The sequence below is a fragment of the Emys orbicularis genome, chromosome 7, assembly GCF_028017835.1.
Source record: "Emys orbicularis isolate rEmyOrb1 chromosome 7, rEmyOrb1.hap1, whole genome shotgun sequence".
NCBI lineage: Eukaryota > Metazoa > Chordata > Testudines > Emydidae > Emys > Emys orbicularis.
In genome coordinates this window covers 87,724,140-87,745,111 of record NC_088689.1, presented here as the reverse complement: position 1 = coordinate 87,745,111, position 20,972 = coordinate 87,724,140, and the positions used below count along the sequence as shown (strand labels likewise).

The 20,972-nt window shown below is 43.5% G+C and overlaps 1 protein-coding gene across 1 annotated transcript in view; it reads left to right on the top strand.

Moving 5' to 3' along the window:
* Positions 1–11,439: 11,439 nt before the first annotated feature.
* The window catches only part of SFMBT1 (Scm like with four mbt domains 1), a 52,993-nt gene continuing 43,460 nt past the window's right edge, over positions 11,440–20,972 (top strand). Inside the window, exons 1-2 of the mRNA XM_065408146.1 lie at positions 11,440–11,488; positions 12,578–12,672. Of these exons, the coding sequence (XP_065264218.1) occupies positions 11,440–11,488; positions 12,578–12,672 (144 nt within the window). The remainder of the gene's footprint in view (positions 11,489–12,577; positions 12,673–20,972) is intronic.

Sequence of the window (20,972 nt, the reverse complement as noted above, 5' to 3'; positions counted from 1 at the left end):
TTGAGCTTCCTTTCTTTTCTTTTCTTTTTTTAGTGTTCTTGCTTGAACTCCCTGGATGTCTGTAGAAGCAAAGGTGGGAAACCGCACATGAGCACCAGACAGTGACAGGGTTGGCTCCCAAGACTTCCTGCTACTGCGCATTACTGCTGGATTGCTGTGGAAATGAATGGAGAACAGCAGCATGATGCAGGTAGTACCGCTGATGAGCCCAGCGTTAGAGGTTCTCTCTGCACAGAGATGTTACAGCCAGGCTGAATAGGATCAGCAGATGTTTTTAGTAAAAGTGCATGACCTAATTTTTGTGTATAAGGGAGTAGCTTCACATTACAATTACTATGGGATAGATTCCAATTTCCTTGCACATATTCAGTAGTGCCTTAGTCCCCAAATAGTACCAAGGAAACAATAATCTGGCCCTTTGTTAATAAATGATATTTTTAAAAGTGAGCTTTTCCTTTGTATTGAAAATATGGGCTATTCACATATGTTGCTTCGATTTTAGAACAGAGAAGGCTCGTCTGGTGGTGGGAGAGTGAAAAGGGCAGAGCAATTACGTTAAAAAATATTTTGCACACTTAAAGCACACAGCAAATATAAACTAAGTCTCCCGATACCCTTGTGAAGTAAGTCAAAATTATTTAATGTTTACCCTTATATAAGCTGAACTACAAAAGTTGAGTGGTGTGCTTCAGTCACTCATTATCCTCTTCTGAACCCCTCCTCAAAACTGCCCTCTGCCATGATGCCTACCAAAAAAAAAAAAAAAAAACTTAACAGGCCACTGGTGTGCTGAGATCATTGCCTATCACACAGACCAATATTGTCTCATTTTCCTTGTACTCCTCTATCTGTTTGTAACCATCTGTTGTCTCTTGTCTTGTACTTAGGCTGTGTCTACACCAGTGGTGCCCAGCCTTATTACACAGGAGGGCCACACAAACCTAAGCACAACCTTATATGGGCCAAACAGATTCTACATATTTTAATAAGGTTTAAAGTCACCTGTATTGATAGTATATTTTAAGTTTATCTTGCTTCGTATATGTATGCGTAGCCCCCCCACTTTTAAAAGTGATGGAGCCATAGCCTCCCCCACCCCCTGTTCTGGCACCCTTGGCCAGTACCATCCTTTTCCTATGTCTTTGTACATTACCTGGCACCAATGTCTGGTCCTGGACTAGGGCTTCTAGGAGCTATATTAATACAAATAAAATAATAAGAGCTTTGGGTAGTCTTTAACCTTGATTTCTAGTCCCATAGTCAAACCACTGGACCAGGTTACCGTCCACATTTCTCTTTGCCTAATGGAAAAGTACCAAAGAAAATATTTTCCCTCTACCATTGCTATTTGTAGTTTCCTACATTGCTTTAGGAAAGTATAATTACTGTTACTGCTATTGTAGCAATGCAAAAAAATGACTACATACAATGTATGCAAAAATGTTTTACCTGACCATGAAATATGATCTCTGAGAAATAGTCACAGACAGACAGCCTGCTGCCAACCTTGTTCCCTCTGAAGTATACTTAGATGAGCAAAAAAGAGCAACACAGAAGTGGGGAAAGTGTTACCCGGCATATACAAATCAGTTTTGCAGTAGCAGCTAAAGATTTCTAAAGCACTTGCATAAACAGGTGTCATGTGCAAAAAGGAGAGGGTAAAAATAGTTATCTGATTCTGAAAAGATCATAACATGTTAAGGCTGTACAGAGGTTAAAAACCCACGTCTGTGCACTAAATCACACACTGGATTTTTATTTTGCAAAAAAAAAAAGGTAAGTGTCATTAGCCTCTGCTACTTATGGAATGTCTGTAAACAGTTCACTGTTTCTTGAATCTTCTGTCTTTCCATAGATCATTCTCTATGGCTCAATTGCAAATATTCTAAATTCAAGGTGTTACTTGGTTGTGATTTTGTCTGAATCACATAGTATTGTTTTGAATACAGTAAACGTGAGAATTTCTGGCATGAATTTCAAATTGAGTTTCCATGAATACTTTCACATGCAACTTTTGAAATTCACTTTTAAATGAACACTTTTGCTAATACACCAATTATTGGAATGCTCACAAACTAAATATACGAGATGCAAACATAGTCAAAGCAAATTTATTTAAAATTTAAAGAGATGTTTATTTTTGCATTATTTATCCACCTCTATTTATTTGAGAATTATATCTGTTATTTTTTGAAAAATATAAACATAATATAGTGAATTAATACCTCTGCCAGGTCCTTCCTTCAGTCACTTGTTGTAAAAGGCATTTCCACCTTAGTCCTCTCTTCAGAAGTGTTAACAAAATAGCTAATTGAAAATCTTCACCCCCACAGAAAAACCAAATAATAAAACTAACAAGATATGCTAACCTCAGTAGTTCAATCACACTGGTTTCTTGTGTATGACTTTTTTAAATTGATTTCTCCTTTACCTCTCCTCCTTTAAGATAACTGAAAATAGCCTCTGTGCTATGTTCTTTCCTACCAACTCCTTTTCCAGTGTGTGAATGTGGACAGTTATCAGAGAGATGGGATGCTCCCCTATGCCACAGGAGGAAAAGACAATGCCTACTCTTGTCACTTTGTTTTTCAGCTACCAGAATCCCAACCTGACTTCACTTAATCATGGCCTAACTGATTATATTAATCAAGGAGATTAACCGTAGTTAAAACCAGATTGAAAAACCTGGTGTAGACTGAGAGAGTCTGAAGTTAACCTTAATTGCAGGTCTTGCACACTGTAGTATGATGTACTTAACTGTCTGTGTGACAGTCTTCTAACTAAACCATATTAATTATGCATGGAAGTTATTGGCAATGAGAATTAACATGGGGCAAAGGTCCAAATTTAAAGCAGAGCACCTGTAGTTGAATTCATTCCTTGGGAACACTTGAATGAAACTCTATCACATTTCACCACCTTATTCACATATTAACAGTGTCAAGTAATGGAATTCAATATTCCTATGTTCCTGTTGTATCACAGGATGGATAGGCAAAAAGATGACAGAATTAATGCGGAAACATTTGATGCTGAATACAACACTAATGCAAATAGTTTTGGGTAGTAAGTGATATACAGTAGTACTGTTCTGATTTGACACTACTAATCCACACACATAATTTGGCCACAAAAAAAAGGTGTCTTTTCCCACTTCTTTTTCTAATTCCTGAAATTTAGGCTCTACGACCAGTTAGGCATTGCAATGCTGAGCACAGCCATGCCTAAATACCTTTCTGATTTTCAGTTTTTCACAGTTGGTATCACCCATTAGTACAAATAAATAAGATTATTTTGTATTGTTTGAATTCAAACTGATTAGTACATTAAATAGTAAACCCATTAAATAATAAACCCTGAAATGCAAATTGAGTTCAACTGGTCCTATATGCACCAACTGACTAGATCAAAATATTTAATTTAAATGGGGCCCTACTCAGTCATAACTACCTTGCCAAAAAATAAAACAGCAACTGAATGCTGACATTTGACTGTTTCCTATTACCTTAAGCCTTCATAGTGGGACAGACTTCAGCCAAACTTACTAAATACAGTAGAACCTCAAAGATACGTACACCAGAGTTGCAGACTGACTGGCCAACTGGACACTTCAAGCAATGGAAGAGACAAAAGAAAGCAAATACTGTACTGTACCTGTATTGCATCTTAGAGGTAGGCACATCTGGGCTGCCTGTTACCACCCTCATCCCCACTCCCACGCATGTGACAGTCACTTACAGCTAGGAGGTGAAGACATTGACGCTGCCAGCCCATGGCAGCTGGAGCCGGCCGAGCAGGGGCAGCGCTGGGGTCTGCACAGCTTTCATCCCCTCCCCTGGCTAGGAGGGGGACTAGCTTGCAAACTGAGTCCAACCCCCGGGAAGGGAGCTGCCAGTGCTGAGGAGGGAGCTGCTGGCCTGGAGTGTCAGCTGCTGGAGCTGGAGCCTGAACTGTGCTTTATTTAGTGTTACGAACATTTCATAGTTATGGACAACCTCTATTCCCGAGGTGTCCGTAACTCTGAGGTTCTACTGTATTTCTGAATTCTCTGAAATTGAATGCAGAAATTAAGACATTTGTTCACAGAATATATTCATGCATAATATATCTATTAATGGCGGGCGGGGGGGGTGTAAAATTGTTACCTTTCTCCCCATTTAACATAATGTGGCATTTTAGCATGGGGAAATTACTCAATAAGCTTTTCATGTTTCTTATTCACCCAGTAACAGCTACAGTAAATTAATTGGAAACTTCAGCACTGTAGAAAGACCGTACATGGGTACAAGGCAGACAGATTTGTCACATGGTGAACTAGAGTTTAAAGCAGTACAACATTGAGGGTTTAGTTATAAAAATTGGAGGGAAAGTATTAAACTCACTTCCACAAAAGTGAGAGTAGAAGTTTGTAATTACGTTCCAAAGTTCAGTTTCAGTAATTTTTTGTGCTTGTTATGCATTGCTGAAAATAGTAATATATAAATATAATGTAGAAGATAATAGCTTCTGGTTTTCTACTACACGTGTGAGTAACAGCTCATATGCAGCTTAGAGCAGACAATGTATATTAGCAAAATAAAATAGACATAACTCTCAGTTCCAGTTCATTCAGAACTGTTTCTGACAGAACTGTAATAGTGGGCATATGATACCTAGGCCTTGGCTACACTTGCGAGTTGCAGCGCTGTAACTCACTCCCCGTCCACACTGGCAAGGCATTTGCAGCACTGTATCTCCGTGGTTGCAGCGCTGCATGTACTCCACGTCTCCAAGAGGAATAGTGTGTATTGCGCTGCCACTGCAGCGCTGCGGCGCCAGTGTGGCCGCCCAATGCGCTGTGACTGGCCTCCAGAAGTATTCGGCAGTATCCCACAATGCCTGTTCTAGCCACTCTGGTCATCAGTTCAAACTCTACTGCCCTGGCCTCAGGTAACCAATCATGTGACCCACCCTTTACATTCCCCGGGAATTTTAAAAATCCCCTTCCTGTTTGCTCAGCCAGGCGTGGCGTGGAGTGCTATCAGCGAATCTTTCCAGGTAACCATGCCTCCACACACCAAGCGAGCCCCAGCATGGAGCAATGGCGAGTTGCTGGACCTCATCAGTGTTTGGGGGGAGGAAGCTGTCCAGTCCCAGCTGCGCACCAGCTGTAGGAATTATGATACCTTCTGGAAGATATCAAAGGACATGATGGAAAGGGGCCATGACTGGGACACCCTGCAGTGCAGGATTAAAGTGAAGGAGCTGCGGAGTGCCTACCGCAAAGCCCGCGACACAAACGGCCGCTCGGGTGCTCCCCCCCGCGACCTGCCGATTCTACAAAGAGCTGGATGCGATACTTGGGGTTAACCCCACCTCCACTCCGAGCACCATCATGGACACTTCAGAGCCGGGGGAGGGGGAGAGAGGAGGAGGAGGAGGAAAACGGGAGTGAGCGTGGTGGGCTGGATGGAGACACCCCAGAATCTCTGGAGCCATGCAGCCAGGAGCTCTTCTCGAGCCAGGAGGAAGGTAGCCAGTCGCAGCGGCCGGTACTTGGTGGAGGACAAACAGAAGAGCAGGTTCCCGGTAAGCATTTTTTTTTCGGGAAGGAATTTTTTCGGTGCGGGCTCTTTGGGAGAGGAGGGTTAGGCATGCATGCCTAGATGCGGAATAGTGCATTGATGTGGCTTATCACATCGGCCTCGGTAATCTCCTCGAATGTCTCATCCATAACGTGTGCAATGCGCTTGCGCAGGTTTATCGGGAGAGCCACCGTGGTCCTTGTCCCAGCCAGGCTAACGTGTCCGCGCCACTGTGCCGCGAGGGGTGGTGGGGACCATTGCTGCACACAGGCAAGCTGCATGTGGGCCAGGGCGGAAGCCGCATTGCAGTAGAAGACCCTCCCTGGCTTCCCAGGTCACCCTCAGCAGCGAGATATTGTCCAGGACGAACTCCTGTGGAAAATGTTGGGACAGTGTTCAGTGTAGGTGCCCCCTGAAGCTGTTGGCTCTCCCCAAGGCACAGAAACCCAGAGGACAGTGCAGCCCTGAAACAATCAGTCCCCCTTACTCACCATTTTGAGGCTCCCGTGGGATATGTGTGCTCTGTTTCAGATGGGAAAATTGTGCTATTGTGTAGACCCTGTGTGTTTTCTACTCCTTAAGTGCGGAGGAAATCATTACTCTCTCTGGTATAAACAATGCTGCCTCTGTTAAATGTTGCATTTTGCCTATACAGCTGCATCAACCTTGAGACCTCAGCCATCCCTCTTATCGCCTGCTCAGAGACTGCAAAGACTCAGGCAGAGACCGCGAAAAAGCAAAGAAGACATGCTGCAAGAAGTGATGCGGCAATCTATTAAAGAGAATGAGAAAGCACAGAACTGGAGGGAGAGAGAAAGCAGGATCCACCAGGAAAATGCAGTGCACCGGCAGCAAAGCACGGATCGGCTCATAAGCATCTTGGAGCGCCAAGCAGACGCTATCCAGGAGCTCGTAGCCATGCAGAAGGAGCAGTACCGCAAGCGCAAATGCCACTTCCCCCCCTACAGCCCTTGTCCCAAAACTCTTTCCGTTGTGCCTCACTGTCACCTCCAACCCACTTTCCCCAAGTTCCGTGTTCTTCACACCACCAGCTGCCTCCAACACCAGTATCATCATCACACAGCCCTGAAAACCACAACCCTTACTCTCTGCACTCCACCCCCATCACCATGCAGTATAGCTATCCTGAAGTGCAGCACTCACTGCACAGCACACCAGACAGGACATGCGCGAATCTGTGATTGTACCGTTCCCCACTTCACCCCCTTGTTTCTTTTCAATAAATAATTTTTTTTTCTTTTCAATAAATTGATTTTTTGGGCTTTGAAAACATTCTTTATTATTGCATAAAGTAAAAGACTCCTTAGCCCAGGAAATAAACAGGCACTGCAAGTCTGCTTGTCTGGTTAGCAAACACTGATTCCTAAAGATTGGAACTACTGTACTTCACTCCCGTGCAGGGCACCAGATATCACTGCTGGTTTTCAGCCTCAAATTGCTCCCTAATCCTTGCAGCCCCAGGCTGGGCCCCTGTAATAGCCCTGCTCTCTGGCTGTGCAAATTCAGCCTCCAGGTGTTCAACCTCGGAGGTCCATGCCTGAGTGAAGCTTTCACCCTTCCCTTCACAAATAGTATGGAGGGCACAGCACGCAGATATTACCGCGGGGATGCTGTTTTCGGCCAAGTCCAGCTTCCCATACAGAGATCGCCAGCAGCCCTTTAAACGGCCAAAGGCACACTCCACAGTCATTTGGCACCGGCTCAGCCTGTAGTTGAACCGTTCCTTGCTGCTGTCAAGGCTCCCTGTGTACGGTTTCATGAGCCACGGCATTAATGGGTAAGCGGGATCTCCAAGGATGACAATGGGCATTTCGACTTCCCCTACCGTGATCTTCCGCTCTGGGGAAAAAAGTCCCGGCCTGCATTTTCCTGAACAGCCAAGTGTTCCAAAAGATGCGTGCATCATGCACCTTTCTGGGTCAGCCTGTGTTAATGTCAATGAAACGCCCACTGTGATCCACAAGCGCCTGGAGAACCATAGAGAAATACCCCTTCCGATTAACGTACTCGGATCCTAGGTGGGGTGGTGCCAGAATAGGAATGTGCGTCCCATCGATCGCCCCTCCACAGTTAGGGAACCCCATTTGTGCAAAGCCATCCACTATTTCCTGCACGTTACCCAGAGTCACGGTTCTTCTGAGTAGGATGCTATTAATGACCCTGCAAACTTGCATCAACATGATCCCAACGGTCGACTTTCCCACTCCAAACTGGTTTGCGACCGACCGGTAACTGTCTGGAGGTACCAGCTTCCAGATTGCAATAGCCACCCGCTTCTCCACTGGCAGGGCAGCTCTCAATCTCGTGTCCTTGCACCGCAGGGTGGGGGCGAGCTCCTCATACAGTCCCATGAAAGTGGCTTTTCTCATCCGAAAGTTCTGCAGCCACTGCTCGTCATCCCAGACTTCCATGACGATGTGATCCCACCACTCGGTGCTTGTTTCCCAAGCCCAAAAGTGGCGTTCCACAGTGCTGAGCATGTCCGTGAATGCCACAAGCAATTTCGTGTCGTACGCGTTACGCGGCTCGATAGCATCGTCGGACTCCTCACTCTCACTGTCACTTTGGATCTTAAGGAATAGTTCGACAGCCAAACGTGACGTGCTGGCAAGATAAGTCAGCATACGCCTCAGCAGTTCGGGCTCCATTTCCCACAGACAACAGATCGCGCTACACAGAAACTGTTGAAAGATGGCGCCAAAGGTGGACAGAAACAAAGGGATTTCTGGGATGCAAAGCAATGCATCGCAGGGGGTTGGGACAGGACCCAGAATGCCCCGCACCCACGCCCCCCTCCCACAACCCACGGTGCCAGAATGGGAAGAGGTGCTCTGTGGGATAGTTGCCCATAATGCACCGCTCCCAATGCTGCAGCAAATGCTGCAAATGTGGCCACGATAGTGCGCTGGGCAGCTGTCCGTGTGGACAGACTGCAGCGCTTTCCCTACTCAGCTGTACGAAGTCAGGTTTAACTCACAGTGCTGTACATATGCAAGTGTAGCCAAGGCCCTAGAAAAGCAGGCAAACACTGCTGCTTTCCTGGAGTTCCTTGTAATAATTAGGTAGCAACATAAACTAATTGACCCTTTCAGTGTGTTAAGTGACCTCTGCCTCTTCTAAGGAGCTTAACTGCCCCTTAGACAGTTATCTGATGATCATCATTATAGAAGACTTGGTGCTGCAAGCAGCTCAGCAGTGAGTTTAGTGTGGCTGCATATTCTCAAAACCCATCTAGTATTCCCATGTTAAACCACTTTACTTTTGAACTGGCTAATATACTCAAAGCAATCAGTTTGTTTTAGGTCTGTCTTCAAATGGGAGCCATTGCCTACAGGTTTCAACCAGTGCCTTCAAAATAAGGACCCATTTGTGACAAATCAGGAAATTCCTGAGTTTTTTAATAAATATTTTGCAGGCCTCTGTTTGGTTATGAAGGGTTACTTGGCTATGTATTTAAATCAAAGGAGGCTGTAAATAAGGAAATTCATAGGCAAGCTTCAGGCAACCTCCAGTACACATCTTCCATTCAGTTAACAGTGGCTGGGCCACTGAAGGGGAAGAAACTGACTCCATCCAGGCTAGTTTTACTCTGCCCAAGGCTGTCTGGGATCAAAGGGAATTCTAAACTCTCAAAGATCCTGGGAAAGGGAAGGATTTTGGGTGAGCTGGGAGATGCTCTCCACTGTGTCAATGAAAAGCTGACAGGAAGAAAAAGTCACACAGGGAGGCAGACATAGATGCTATGGGCAGATGCCGTTTGCTTCCCCCAGCTATTTGTGCTTTGTACCTTTTGAGAGATTAATAAATAATGCTTTGTTTTGTAGATATTGTTTCTGTATCACTGCAAACTTATCCTCTCATAACCTCCTTCAGGGAAACTCGTACAGGTACCAAAACATATGTTATAATATGGTTGGTAATCAGGTGTAGCCCAGAGATCCAGTCTGAGTAGTTGGGCCCCTGGGTTCCACCCAAAATGGGGGTAGGAAGGCAGGCCTGTCACCTAAAGGTTCACCCAGTAACCATGACCCCATTTCCCCACTGAGTTCATTTTCAGTATCTGAGCATTTTGAACTCTAAAGCTTCTCAAAGCTTATGGGATTATTTCCATTATCAAAATCGGATTGGGGGTAGGTTCCTTTGGAGCAAGTATTGCCATCAACAAATAAATGCAATCAGCAAATGAGATGTGCTTTTCTAAACCTGGAAGAAATCCCACTTTCTAGCTGTAGAATACCTACCACTAAAGTGCTTTAAAACAAAGGACCACCCTTTCAACATCTCCCTTAACACTATTACTCAGTTCAGAAAAAAGGAACCTCATAGTTAGACTGAAGACTTTATTGGTATATTCTTTGTGTTTTTTACATAAAGAATTTTCCAGCTTTCCGTTTTGGACAAGCCTATGCCTTTTTATGTTTGAATGAACAAAAATTGCTTAAGAAGTGAATCTGTGTGGGCTTTCAGGGCAGAAAGATGTGATAAGATGATGATGTAAATGGGTTAGATAAGATGGTTTTAAAATCTTACTATTTCATCACTTATAGGACAAGTGGCTTTCTCTACCCAACCCACTCTGTCTACAAGAGTGTTTATTACCTGTCTTAAAAGAGCTAAATGTGTGGAAATACTTAGTGCTAAAGAACCTTAATGAGCTCCACCCAGAATTTACCAAACAAGTAATATTTGTTATAACAACTAGGTACTAAATGATATTTCTTCCTGTGCATTTAGTTTACAAACTAGATATAAAATTCCCTGATGTTCTTTTAGTTACTTTATAAAAGGCAACCATGGTATTCAGTTTATATAATCAGTTATAAAACTGGAGATGGGAAGGTCCTATTTACTGTATTAGTCATCTTGTCATTCCTTTACCAGTGCAGTGTTCGTTACAAGTACTCAAGTGTCTCTTGCCCATTCTAGTTTTAAAATGCCTCTAGCAATGGGACTTCCCTGCTTCTCTGAAGATGCCGTTCCATTGTCAAACAGACTTCATGACTAGGCAGTGTTTCCTGTGACTCATCTTGGATGGTGTATCAAGCCATGCTCCCTTGAAACCACTCTAATTCCTTTCTTCTCTCTCCTTGGTGTTGACACGCTTACATTTCCTTGGTGCTTCTCCCTCCCCATACCCTCTTCAGCCACTGTTTACTCAATCAATATTCATTTCAGTCTTCGAATCTTTCCTTTCAAGACCATTCATCACTTGTCTTGCTACCTTCTGAATACTCCCTAACTTGACATCATTAAGGCTGGATGCATCTAGAATTCTGTCTTGTTCTGAGTGCCTGCATCAGTATGAACTCTCCTTTGCCAAAGATGTGAACAGCCTGTACACCAACAAAACACTCCAGATCTTCCCTTGCATGAGGCGTACCACTGTTGTTGTTTGCAGTGTTGTAACTGTTAGATGTTAGAGAGACAAGGTGTGTGAGGTAGTATCTTTTATTGGACCAACTTGTGTTGACGAGAGAGACAAACCCTTAAGCTTACACAGCTCTTCAGGTCAGTTCTGTGTAAGCTTGAAAGTTTTTCTCAGAAGTTGGACTGATAAAAGATATTGCCTCACCCACCTTGTGTCTCTGAGGTATACCAAACAGTCCAAAGTGAAGGACACTTTTAGTTGAGGGCTTGTCTACACTCAAGAAAATTAAGCTAGATCAACTAATGCTGTGAATTTAAATGCTCTCATTCGGAAGTAAAAGTGGCCTTAGTTTACAAACTATGCTTGTTGTTTTCCATTTTAGTGCTGCAGCTATTCTGGAGCCCCGCTCCATGTCCTGTACACTGAACCCTTCCATGTCTGCTCTTGTATCCTAGAAAAATTTAGACCGTTAGACTAGGGTCACCCATGTGGATCAAAGGTCCAACCACCCAACAGTCTTTCAGGATCCTGTTAGGTATTGCAGTACTGCTTCACTAATGTCCCATGGAAAGGGCCCGTAGCCTCCCTGCCACATGACGGCTTTTGCATGCAGCCCAGAATCAAATTACATGTACATACTTTTTTTGCAAACTCTCATCTGGTTTTTCTGTCTGTAAACTGTTGGCGCTTTAGAAATGCGTAGTAGTTTGAAAGCAGTAATCATAATAGTGCCAGATGTAAATGTAACTCTATAAATGAATGAATATCAATGTTTTGGGTTATTTCCTTCTCCAGGCTTTTTTATGGAGTGAGGCTCCTTTTACGTTCTCGGTATTTTTATCTAGAGCTGGCCTAAATATACCCGTTAATTGAAGGGAAAAGAGTAATTACCATTTTATTATTTGCCCAGCTCCATTTTAATTTTTCAATCCATTTGAAAACCTGTTGTCCTTGCTAGTGTTGATAAATGATGCCTTTTTGCCTAAATTCCCAATCACTGATAAAGATGTTGTTCAAAATCAGACGTAACAGCAAGCCCTGGAGCATTTCATACTTCGCTTTACCTGATGGCTTCTGTATCATTCTCCAGCTAGTTTTCAGTCCATCTGACAGTGCTCATATCAAAGCCCATGATTGAATCTCTGCCAAATTAGATTTTGTTGAAGCACCTCATCAGATGCTTTGTAAAGTCCAGTTGCAAAGTGCCTACTGCAGCCCCTTTGCTTATTAGTGTTTGTGATACAAAAATCAAGCTTGTTTAGAATCCCTTTAATTTTTTCCTGGTATCTGCTCTGTTTGTAAGCTTGCCTAGAAAATTGCTAGCAGATCAGTAAGTTTATTAGCTAATTAAATAGACCTTTTACCAGTCCCTCTATAAATCCACACCTGCTGCTACTGATTCCCTTGCAATTTACAAGTTACTTTTCACTGGGCACAGACTTGTCATTTGATCTTTCCATTAATGCATTCACAATAGAAACTGTATTAAAAGGTGTTGTATGAAGAGAAACCAAAAATATATTTAGAGTTTGGTGGTTAAAGTCGTAAATCAAGTAACAGACTCTCTCAGAGAGGTACTACATCCATGTCAGATACTAGACTGAGGTTGTTTGTTCTATTCTAGATGCTGGGTCTGGTGTGGAAGAAGCAGAATTCAATTGGGATGAGTATCTAGAAGACACTGGAGCAACTGCAGCCCCCCATGGATCTTTTAAACACGTAAGAGCTCTTTGTTTCTCAACTCCCTCCTTCGCCTTTTTTCTTTCCAGCATCCTGAATATTTAGGGTTTCTTTGAGTTAGCATGCCTGAAAAGTTGCCTTGCCAATGGAAGAGTTGTTGATCACATACATTTGAGAGCAGTGGAGAATGGTTTTTTGTTTTTTGTTTTTTGTTTTGCTGGTCTTTGGATTTTCCTCTCTCCTTGGTTATCAGGAGATTACCTCATCTCCAGCTGGTGGTAATGGAATGATCTAGAGACTCTTGAGCATTTCAGTATTAACTCTGGATCTCAGCACCTTCTGTGATAGTGTGGTCTGCCCAGTCCCTTTATTTCCCTATGCAGTGTGCCAGTGAATTGTCTTTGCTGTGAGAACGTGCTCTAAGGGAGCTGTATTCTGGAAAATAGGAGCTGCAGTTCTTGGGATGCAAAGTATTTGAAACTGACCCAGGTGTGCTCCGAAGGGGAAAATTGCATGATGGACTGCAAAGGAATTGGCAGAAAATATTACTAGAATTATGTTATGCTTTACAAACACTGTCTTGATTACAGTAAAGAGTCCCTTAGGGCACAGGGCTCAGGGATGGTATGGGGTGGGAGGGGATGCCTGGGTTCTCCCCTGACTTCCTGGGTGGTGATGAGTAAATCATTTACAGCAGATCCCTGGTGTTGGATGTGGTTACATTGTGCCACATCATTGCTGGAATCTGAGGTGTAGAACCTGTGTATCTGGCCCTGGGTGGGGCATCAGTGCAGGTATAGAGACTCCTATGCCAGCCACCCCCTGCTGCCCGCACAGGAAACTTAACTAGAGGAAAGTCCCTTCCTCCTCCCATGATATTCCATTATCTGGCTGCAGTTTTGGTCCCTTAGGCATTTCACATAACTTAGGGCATGGCTACACTTGCGAGTTAGAGTGCATTAAATCAGCCCAGTGTGTGCTAACTCACAATGGGTCCACACTGGCAAGGCACGTAGAGCACTCTGACTCCGTGGCTAGAACACTCCTGGTAATCTACCTCGGCAAGTGGAATAACATTTGATGTGCCACCGCTGGAGCTGTTAATGCGCTCTGATCAGCCTGCAGAAGTGTCCCACAATGCCTGTTCTAGCCACTCTGGTCATCACTTTGAACTCTACTGCCCTGCCCTCAGGTGACCAACTGTCAGATCCGCCCTTTAAATTCTCTGGGAATTTTGAAAATCCCCTTTCTGTTTGCTAAGCCAGGCGTGGAGTGCTCTCAGCGAATCTTTGTAGGTGGCCATGCCTCCACGCGCCAGTATGGAGCAGTGGCGAGGTGCTGGACCTCATCAGTGTTTCTGGGGAGGAAGCTGTCCAGTCCCAGCTGCGCTCCAGCCGTAGGAATTACGATACCTTCGGGCAGATATCAAGGGACATGATGGAAAGGGGCCATGACCGGAACGCACTGCAGTGCAGGGTTAAAGTGAAGGAGCTGTGGAATGCCTACCGCAAAGCCTGCGAGGCAAACCGCCGCTCCAGTGCTGCCCCCGCGACCTGCCATTTCTACAAAGAGCTGGATGTGATACTTGGGGGCGACCCCACCTCCACTCCGAGTACCACCATGGACACTTCAGAGCCCAGTTCAACAAGGCAGGAGGAGGAGGAGGAAAGCGGGAGTGAGGGTGCTGAGGAGGAGGAAGACACCCTGGAATCCCTCGATGCACGCAGCCAGGAGCTGTTTTTAAGCCAGTCGTGGTGGCCGGTGCTTGGGGAAGGACAAACACCAGAGGAGGTGCATGGTAAGCAGCTTTTATTTTGGGAAGTAAGTTATTCGGTGTGGGCTCTTGGGGCGAGGAGGGTTAGGGCTGCATGCATGCCTAGATGCGGAATAGGGCATTGATGTGCTTTCTCACATCGCGGTAATCGGCCTCAGTAATTTCTTCAAAGGTCTCAGCCAGAACTTGGGCAATGCGCTTGCGCAGGTTTCTCGGGAGAGCCACTGTGGTCCTTGTCCCAGTCAGGCTAACATGTCTGTGCCACTGTGCCGCGAGGGGCGAGGGAACCATTGCTGCACACAGGCAAGCTGCATATGGGCCAAGGCGGAAGCCGCATTGCAGTAGAAGACCCTCCCTTGCTTCCCAGGTCACCCTCAGCAGTGGGAGATATCTTCCAGGATGAACTTCTGTGGAAAATGTGGGGACTGCGTTCAGTATAGGGGCCCCCTGCAGCTGTTGGCTCTCCCCAAGGCACAGAAACCCAGAGGACAGTACAGCCGTGAAACAATCACTTCCCCTTGACTCTGTGCTTACTCACCCTTTTGGGGCTCCCGTGGGTTATGTGCACTCGCTTTGGGTTGGGCAAATTATGCTATTGTGTAGACTGTGCTTGCCCTTAAGTATGGGGGGATCATTGCTCTGTCTGGTGTGAACAGTGCTGCCTCTGTTAAGTGTTGCATTTTGCCTTTACAGATGCAACCTTGAGATCTTAGCCTTCCGTGTTATCACCATACGAAAGACTGCAAAGAATTAGGAAGAGACCACGTAGAAGCAAAGAAGACATGCTGCATGAAGTAGTGCAGCAGTCCCTTAATGAGAATCTAAAAGCTCAGGAGTGGAGGGAGTATGAAAGGAGGATCCGCCAGCAGAATGAGGGGCGCAGACACAAAAGCGCGAAGCTCCAGCAGCAAGGCACGGATCGGCTGATAAGCATCATGGAGCGCCAAGTGGACTCGATCCAGGCGCTGGTAGCCATGCAGGCCGAGCACTACCGTACCTGCCCATCTCTCCTCTTCTTCCCCCCCCCCCCCCAGCCCTTGTCCCATAACTCTTTCCCTGGTGCCCCCACCTCCAACCCACTTTCCCCAACATCCGGCCTCCAACCCACTTTCCCCAACATCCGGGTTCTTATCGCCACCAGCTGCCTCCAACATCTGTAGCTTCACCACCCAGCCCTGAAAGATACGACCCTTACCCACTGCACTCAACCCCCATCACCATGCATTATAGCCATTCTGAAGTGCAACATTCATTGCACGTAAAGCTCTCCATCTGCACTTCCCTATCTACCACCTAATGCCCTTCTCCCTCCTTTGTGCTGTGTGGTTCGTGGCCAGAGGCCAAGGATCTGACCCTTAATCTCTTTATTCCTGTTTCCTCACCTATAAAATAAGGATATTTACCTGCTTAATAAGATTGTTGAGTCTCTATTCATGAATAAAGCTTCTCAAAAAGCAAGGGAAACTTTAATTAAAAGTTTGCAAAATTCCCCCCACTCCTGTTTGGTCAAAATTTTGTCAAAATTTTGACAACTTTTGATCAGCTATATTCATGGATGTTCACAAAGTCCTTTGAAGCCTCAAAATAGGTAGGTAAGTGCTGCAGAAGTGTGAAACACTAGAAAACATTAAAATTCAGATCATGCTTTCTTTTAGATTTTTTTTTTTCTTTTTATATACAGTAAAGTTTTTTAGCCTTTGCAAAGTCTATTCCTTGCGTTTTAAAAATAATACTTACCAATCAGATCGCCGAGTAAGAGTTCAGGTATCCGGACTCTAAAAATGTGAACTATGAATTTTAATTTCCAGCATGTTAGGGTTATAGCATGAACTGAGCTTATTGAGAGTTACGGTATTGATTCAATCCAAGTTAGAAGAGCACACTTTCTATAGGACTGAACTTGATAAGAAATCAGGCCCTTGGTACTCTGACAGTTATTGGAAGTGGATTGCCTTCATGCTCCTGAGGTACATCCTGTCTATTTGATCTTTGTTATGGGATTCAATACTTTAACTGGGTGATCTTTGATGTCAAGGGTCAGTGTAGGGCTGAGTCAGTAAATGTAGCAACTTTGTTATGTTGACTGTACGTGCATCTTGGTATTCATTAATGAGTTCATTAATGCAAGCATTCATCAATATGCTTGCAAAATTTTATTAAGGCCATGGTTATGATTCAGACTTCTACCAGCATATCAGTGTTTGTCAGGGGTGTGAAGAGGTGTGATCTCTGACCAACATAGCTGTGCTGGCAAAAGCCCCTGATGAAACTGCAGTTATACCAGCAAAACTGCCCTTTTCCAGTGTAGCATATTTTGCTGGGGGTCGCGGAGGAGGGTGGGTTCTGGAATAAGCTATACTGGGAAAAGCACAGTTTTTTACTGGTAGAAGTTGTGTCCTCACTATGAACACATTGCAGGTATAGTATTGCTTTACTGGCAAAATACTCCTAGTTTAAATATGGCCTAAAGTGTCTTCTAATTCTACTTCCCACTTCATCAGCGTAAACACTGTTTAAATGGGTGCCCTGTTGTGGTCAAGATAATGTCTTGACCCAAGTAAGTAACCTTGTCATGTAAGTTAATTGAAGACAAGCTTAACCAGACTCTATTAAACAACTTGTATTACAACTGAATTCAGATTTTGTTAACACAGTAGTTCTGTGAACTTACTTTCTTTTACAGTTGTTGATTGACTTTTACCACTGCCTTCTAGAGCAGTTCTTTTGCTTTATAAAAGTGTGCATTTAAAAAAAAAAAAAAAGGTAGGTTGAGAGACAAGATGGATGAGGTAGTATCTTTTAGGATAAGAGTTCAGCCACACAAAAATGATATTTCTAAAACACACACTAGACTAACAAGTGTTAGATTCTCAAATAATTGAAACAAGAGGACTAACTCCCCTCCACACACACACTCTCTCTCTCTCGTTCAGAGCTCCATTGCATAGGTATATGAAGCCTAGGAGAGGTGGAATAAAATTTGCTGTAATTGTCTTTTCTAAGTTGACCATTTAAACCTGTGGCACTCTGGCTATATCTTTATAGCTGTCACATCCTCATAATGATGAACTTTCAAAATCTTTTTTCCCCCAAGCCAGTGTTTTGAGTCAGATTTTTCTCACCAGTTTTACATATGTGTAGGTAGTCTGTGGCTGGTAAATAGTTCCTTTTCTATCACTTTTGTATTAAAGTTTGTTGAACTTTGAAAATATTAATAGTCCACAAATAACCTCAAGAGGCAGCAAAATGTGTGCCTGGGTGCACCCAAATGTGTATCCATCCACTAAAAATTTTCAAATATAGGTGGTTTAAAATTAAATACCCAAGTGGCCTGCTTTTCAGAGGTGCTGAGTACCCACATCTCCCATTGACATCGGTTGAAGCTGCAGTTATTGCCTTCTGAATGAGGCTCTGTATAAATGCCTAACTGAAGCATGGAAACTGCCCAGAGTGAAATTCAGGCAGAATGGAATTTGCAGGTGAATTTTTAGAACATTCATTATTTCTAATTTTTATTAGTAGAAATTCATTTTTGTGTATGTAGTTGAAGATCTGAAAAGCATCAAAATCAAGTTTTTTGCGGGGGGGTGTTGCTTAAAATATAGCAGGATAAAGAAGTGATGTCGGTAATACCTCAAGACTCATTTCCTCCCTACATGCTGAAATAGATTTTTAAAGATGAGTCTCTGTAAACTTTCCCCTAGAATATTTAAGAATTTTCTGTGACCTCTTATGAGCCTTCCCTTCCCAGTCACAGATCTAAACAATAATAATGGTTCTATAAAGTGGAAGAGTAAGTCAGATGGAGGCACAGTGATATACAGTAGCACCTCAGAGTTACGAACACCTCGGGAATGAAGGTTGTTCGTAACTCTGAACAAAACGTTATGGTTGTTCTTTGACGTTTACAATTGAACATTAACTTAGTACAGCTTTGAAACTTTACTATGCAGAAGAAAAATGATGCTTTTAACCATCTTAATTTAAATGAATCAAGCATAAAAAGTTTCCTTATCTTGTCGAATCTTTTTTAAACTTTCCCTTAATTTTTTAATAGTTTACATCTAACACAGTACTGTACTGTATTTGCTGCTTGCTTTTTTGTGTGTCTGCTGCTGCCTGCTTGTATACAGTAACTCCTCCCTTAATGTTGTAGTTATGTTCTTGAAAAATGCGACTTTAAGCAAAACGATGTTAAGTGAATCCAATTTCCCCATAAAAATTATTGTAAATAGGGGGGCTTAGGTTCCAGGGAATTTTTTTCACCAGACAGAAGACATTATATACGTATACAGTATACATTTTAAAACTATTTTAAACAAACAATGTAATACTGTATTCAGCAATGATGACTGTGAAGCTTGGTTGAGGTGGTGGAGTCAGAGGGTGAAAGAGGGTGGATCGTCCGTCTGCTCCTCTTGCTGTTCTTTCCAAAGTGCTGGGGGGGGTGTCCTAGCTCTTTCCCCCCATCCCCCACCCCACCACAGCCGAGCCTGAATGCCGTGAAACAGCTGATTGCTGCAGGCGGGAGGTGCAGGGAGGGAGGGGGGAATTGCTGATCCGCAGGGCTGCCAGCGGGCGAGAGGCACTGTGGGGGAGTGGAGGGGAACTGATGGGGGGGGGGCTGCCGGCCCACCCTGGTTCCAAGCCCCCACGGCCAAACAACGTTATAAGCAAACATTGCACAACTTTAAATGAGTATGTTCTCTAATAGATCAGCGATGTAACAATGAAACAATGTTAACTGGGATGACGTTAAGTGAGAGGTTACTGTACTTCCAGTTCCAAATGAGGCATGTGGTTGACTAGTCAGTTCATAACTCTGGTGTTCCTAACTCTTGAGGTTCTAGTGTAAATGGTCCTCTAAACTTCAAAATGTGATAAAGGATCTGACTTCAGACCTAGTTTTTCACTCCGTGTTAGAAATATCATGAGTCGTGTTTTCAGCACTTTCTGGGAGCCCTGATTCACCAAGATGAATGATTTATATAGAAATATTTTAAGGAACCAATAAAAGGCTTTTACCTTGGTCATGCAAATACTTCATATAATCCATTTTTTGTGTTTTATTAAAAAAAAAAACTTCCTCACCCATCTTTCCTAATAAACCAGTTTTACATCCCACTGAATATAGCTTGGACTTTAATCAGTGTTACCGTAGGGCATCTCAGAAAGTGAGATGTTTGATGTCCTCTTCACAGAAACTTGAGTAAAGGGAAAACTGTTTTTTGTTTTGTTTTTTTTTTTGCTGACAAAACAGCTGACAGCAAGCAGATACAGCTAATTACATATTTGGGAGGGCCTGCAAAATACTCCGACAGTCGCTTCTCGCCCACCTTCTGCCTCCAACACATGTACCTGTTTCCAGTCCACAATCACGCGAGCCAAAGGATTTTGGGGGAAAGTTAAAAAATGATTCGTTGTGCTGTACTCAGACTGAACTGAACTACTTCTATGCTGTCTGGAGGGCTCTCCTGTTTCCTTTCTGCTATCCCTCCGCAGAAATGGGAGCCACACTCTTTTTTTTGGTCCTTTTTAAGCACTGGTTTACATCCGTTTGGGTTTTCAAGGTTTTTCACAAGTGAAGATGGCAATTCTTTGCATTTCTAGTACTTTACAGATCAGGAAGGCCCCACTGTTGTGTGCTTCACAAGCTCAAAGCTGTCTTAACAGATCAGTGTCATCTGTCATACTCCCGCATCGGTACAACATTAGAAATAACGTACTTCACTATGTTTGACCCCATTTGTAGTGGTGACACATTTCTTTGGAGACATCTTAGTTACTAAAATTAAATAATAAAAGAATGAGACACAACTAAGTCCCTATATAATGTAACAAGTCTATATTTAAAGAATATTTTGTAAACTACGGATTTCAACTACAGTTCCATAAAACATTTTCCCAAGGTGGGAAAGGAGTTCATTTCACCCCTACTCTTGTAGTGGGAAGCCCCACTCAAGTGTGGTGGTTAATATTAGGAATACTCTATAATACGTTTTTTTAAAAAGGTAACTCAGAGGCCCACCCTTGTTGGAATACTCTATAATACGTTTTTTTAAAAAGGTAACTCAGAGGCCCACCCTTGTTGTCTCATGCTATCTGGACTTTGTGGCAGCCCTCGTTAATCCATCTTTTGTCTCCTTTGCCATTTTAATTATCAATAATTGCTTCTTTTGTGAAATTTCCTTCAGTCCATTTGTCTTCATGCATGGCATTCTTTCCAGGGTTTTTTGTTGTCCTGCATTTTAGCTGTGTTCATGCTATTCAGTTTAAGAGAATATAGTTGTATGGCACACATTACAAAATCACCATGGCTAGAATGGCATGAGTTGGTGATCTACTGAGAGATTCTTAAGATGTGCTACACACTAGGAAAAAGTTTAATAGTACCTCAAGCATACTCTCCCTTTCCTCTCCCCTCCACAAAGTCTTGTGGGACATCTCCCCTCTGATCTCATAATATCACTTGTTAACAACAGCAATTACTTTAATGGAAAGTAATATATTTTCTAGCTTTTAGTATGATTTTATATGCATAATAGTCTGATGATAAATATATACG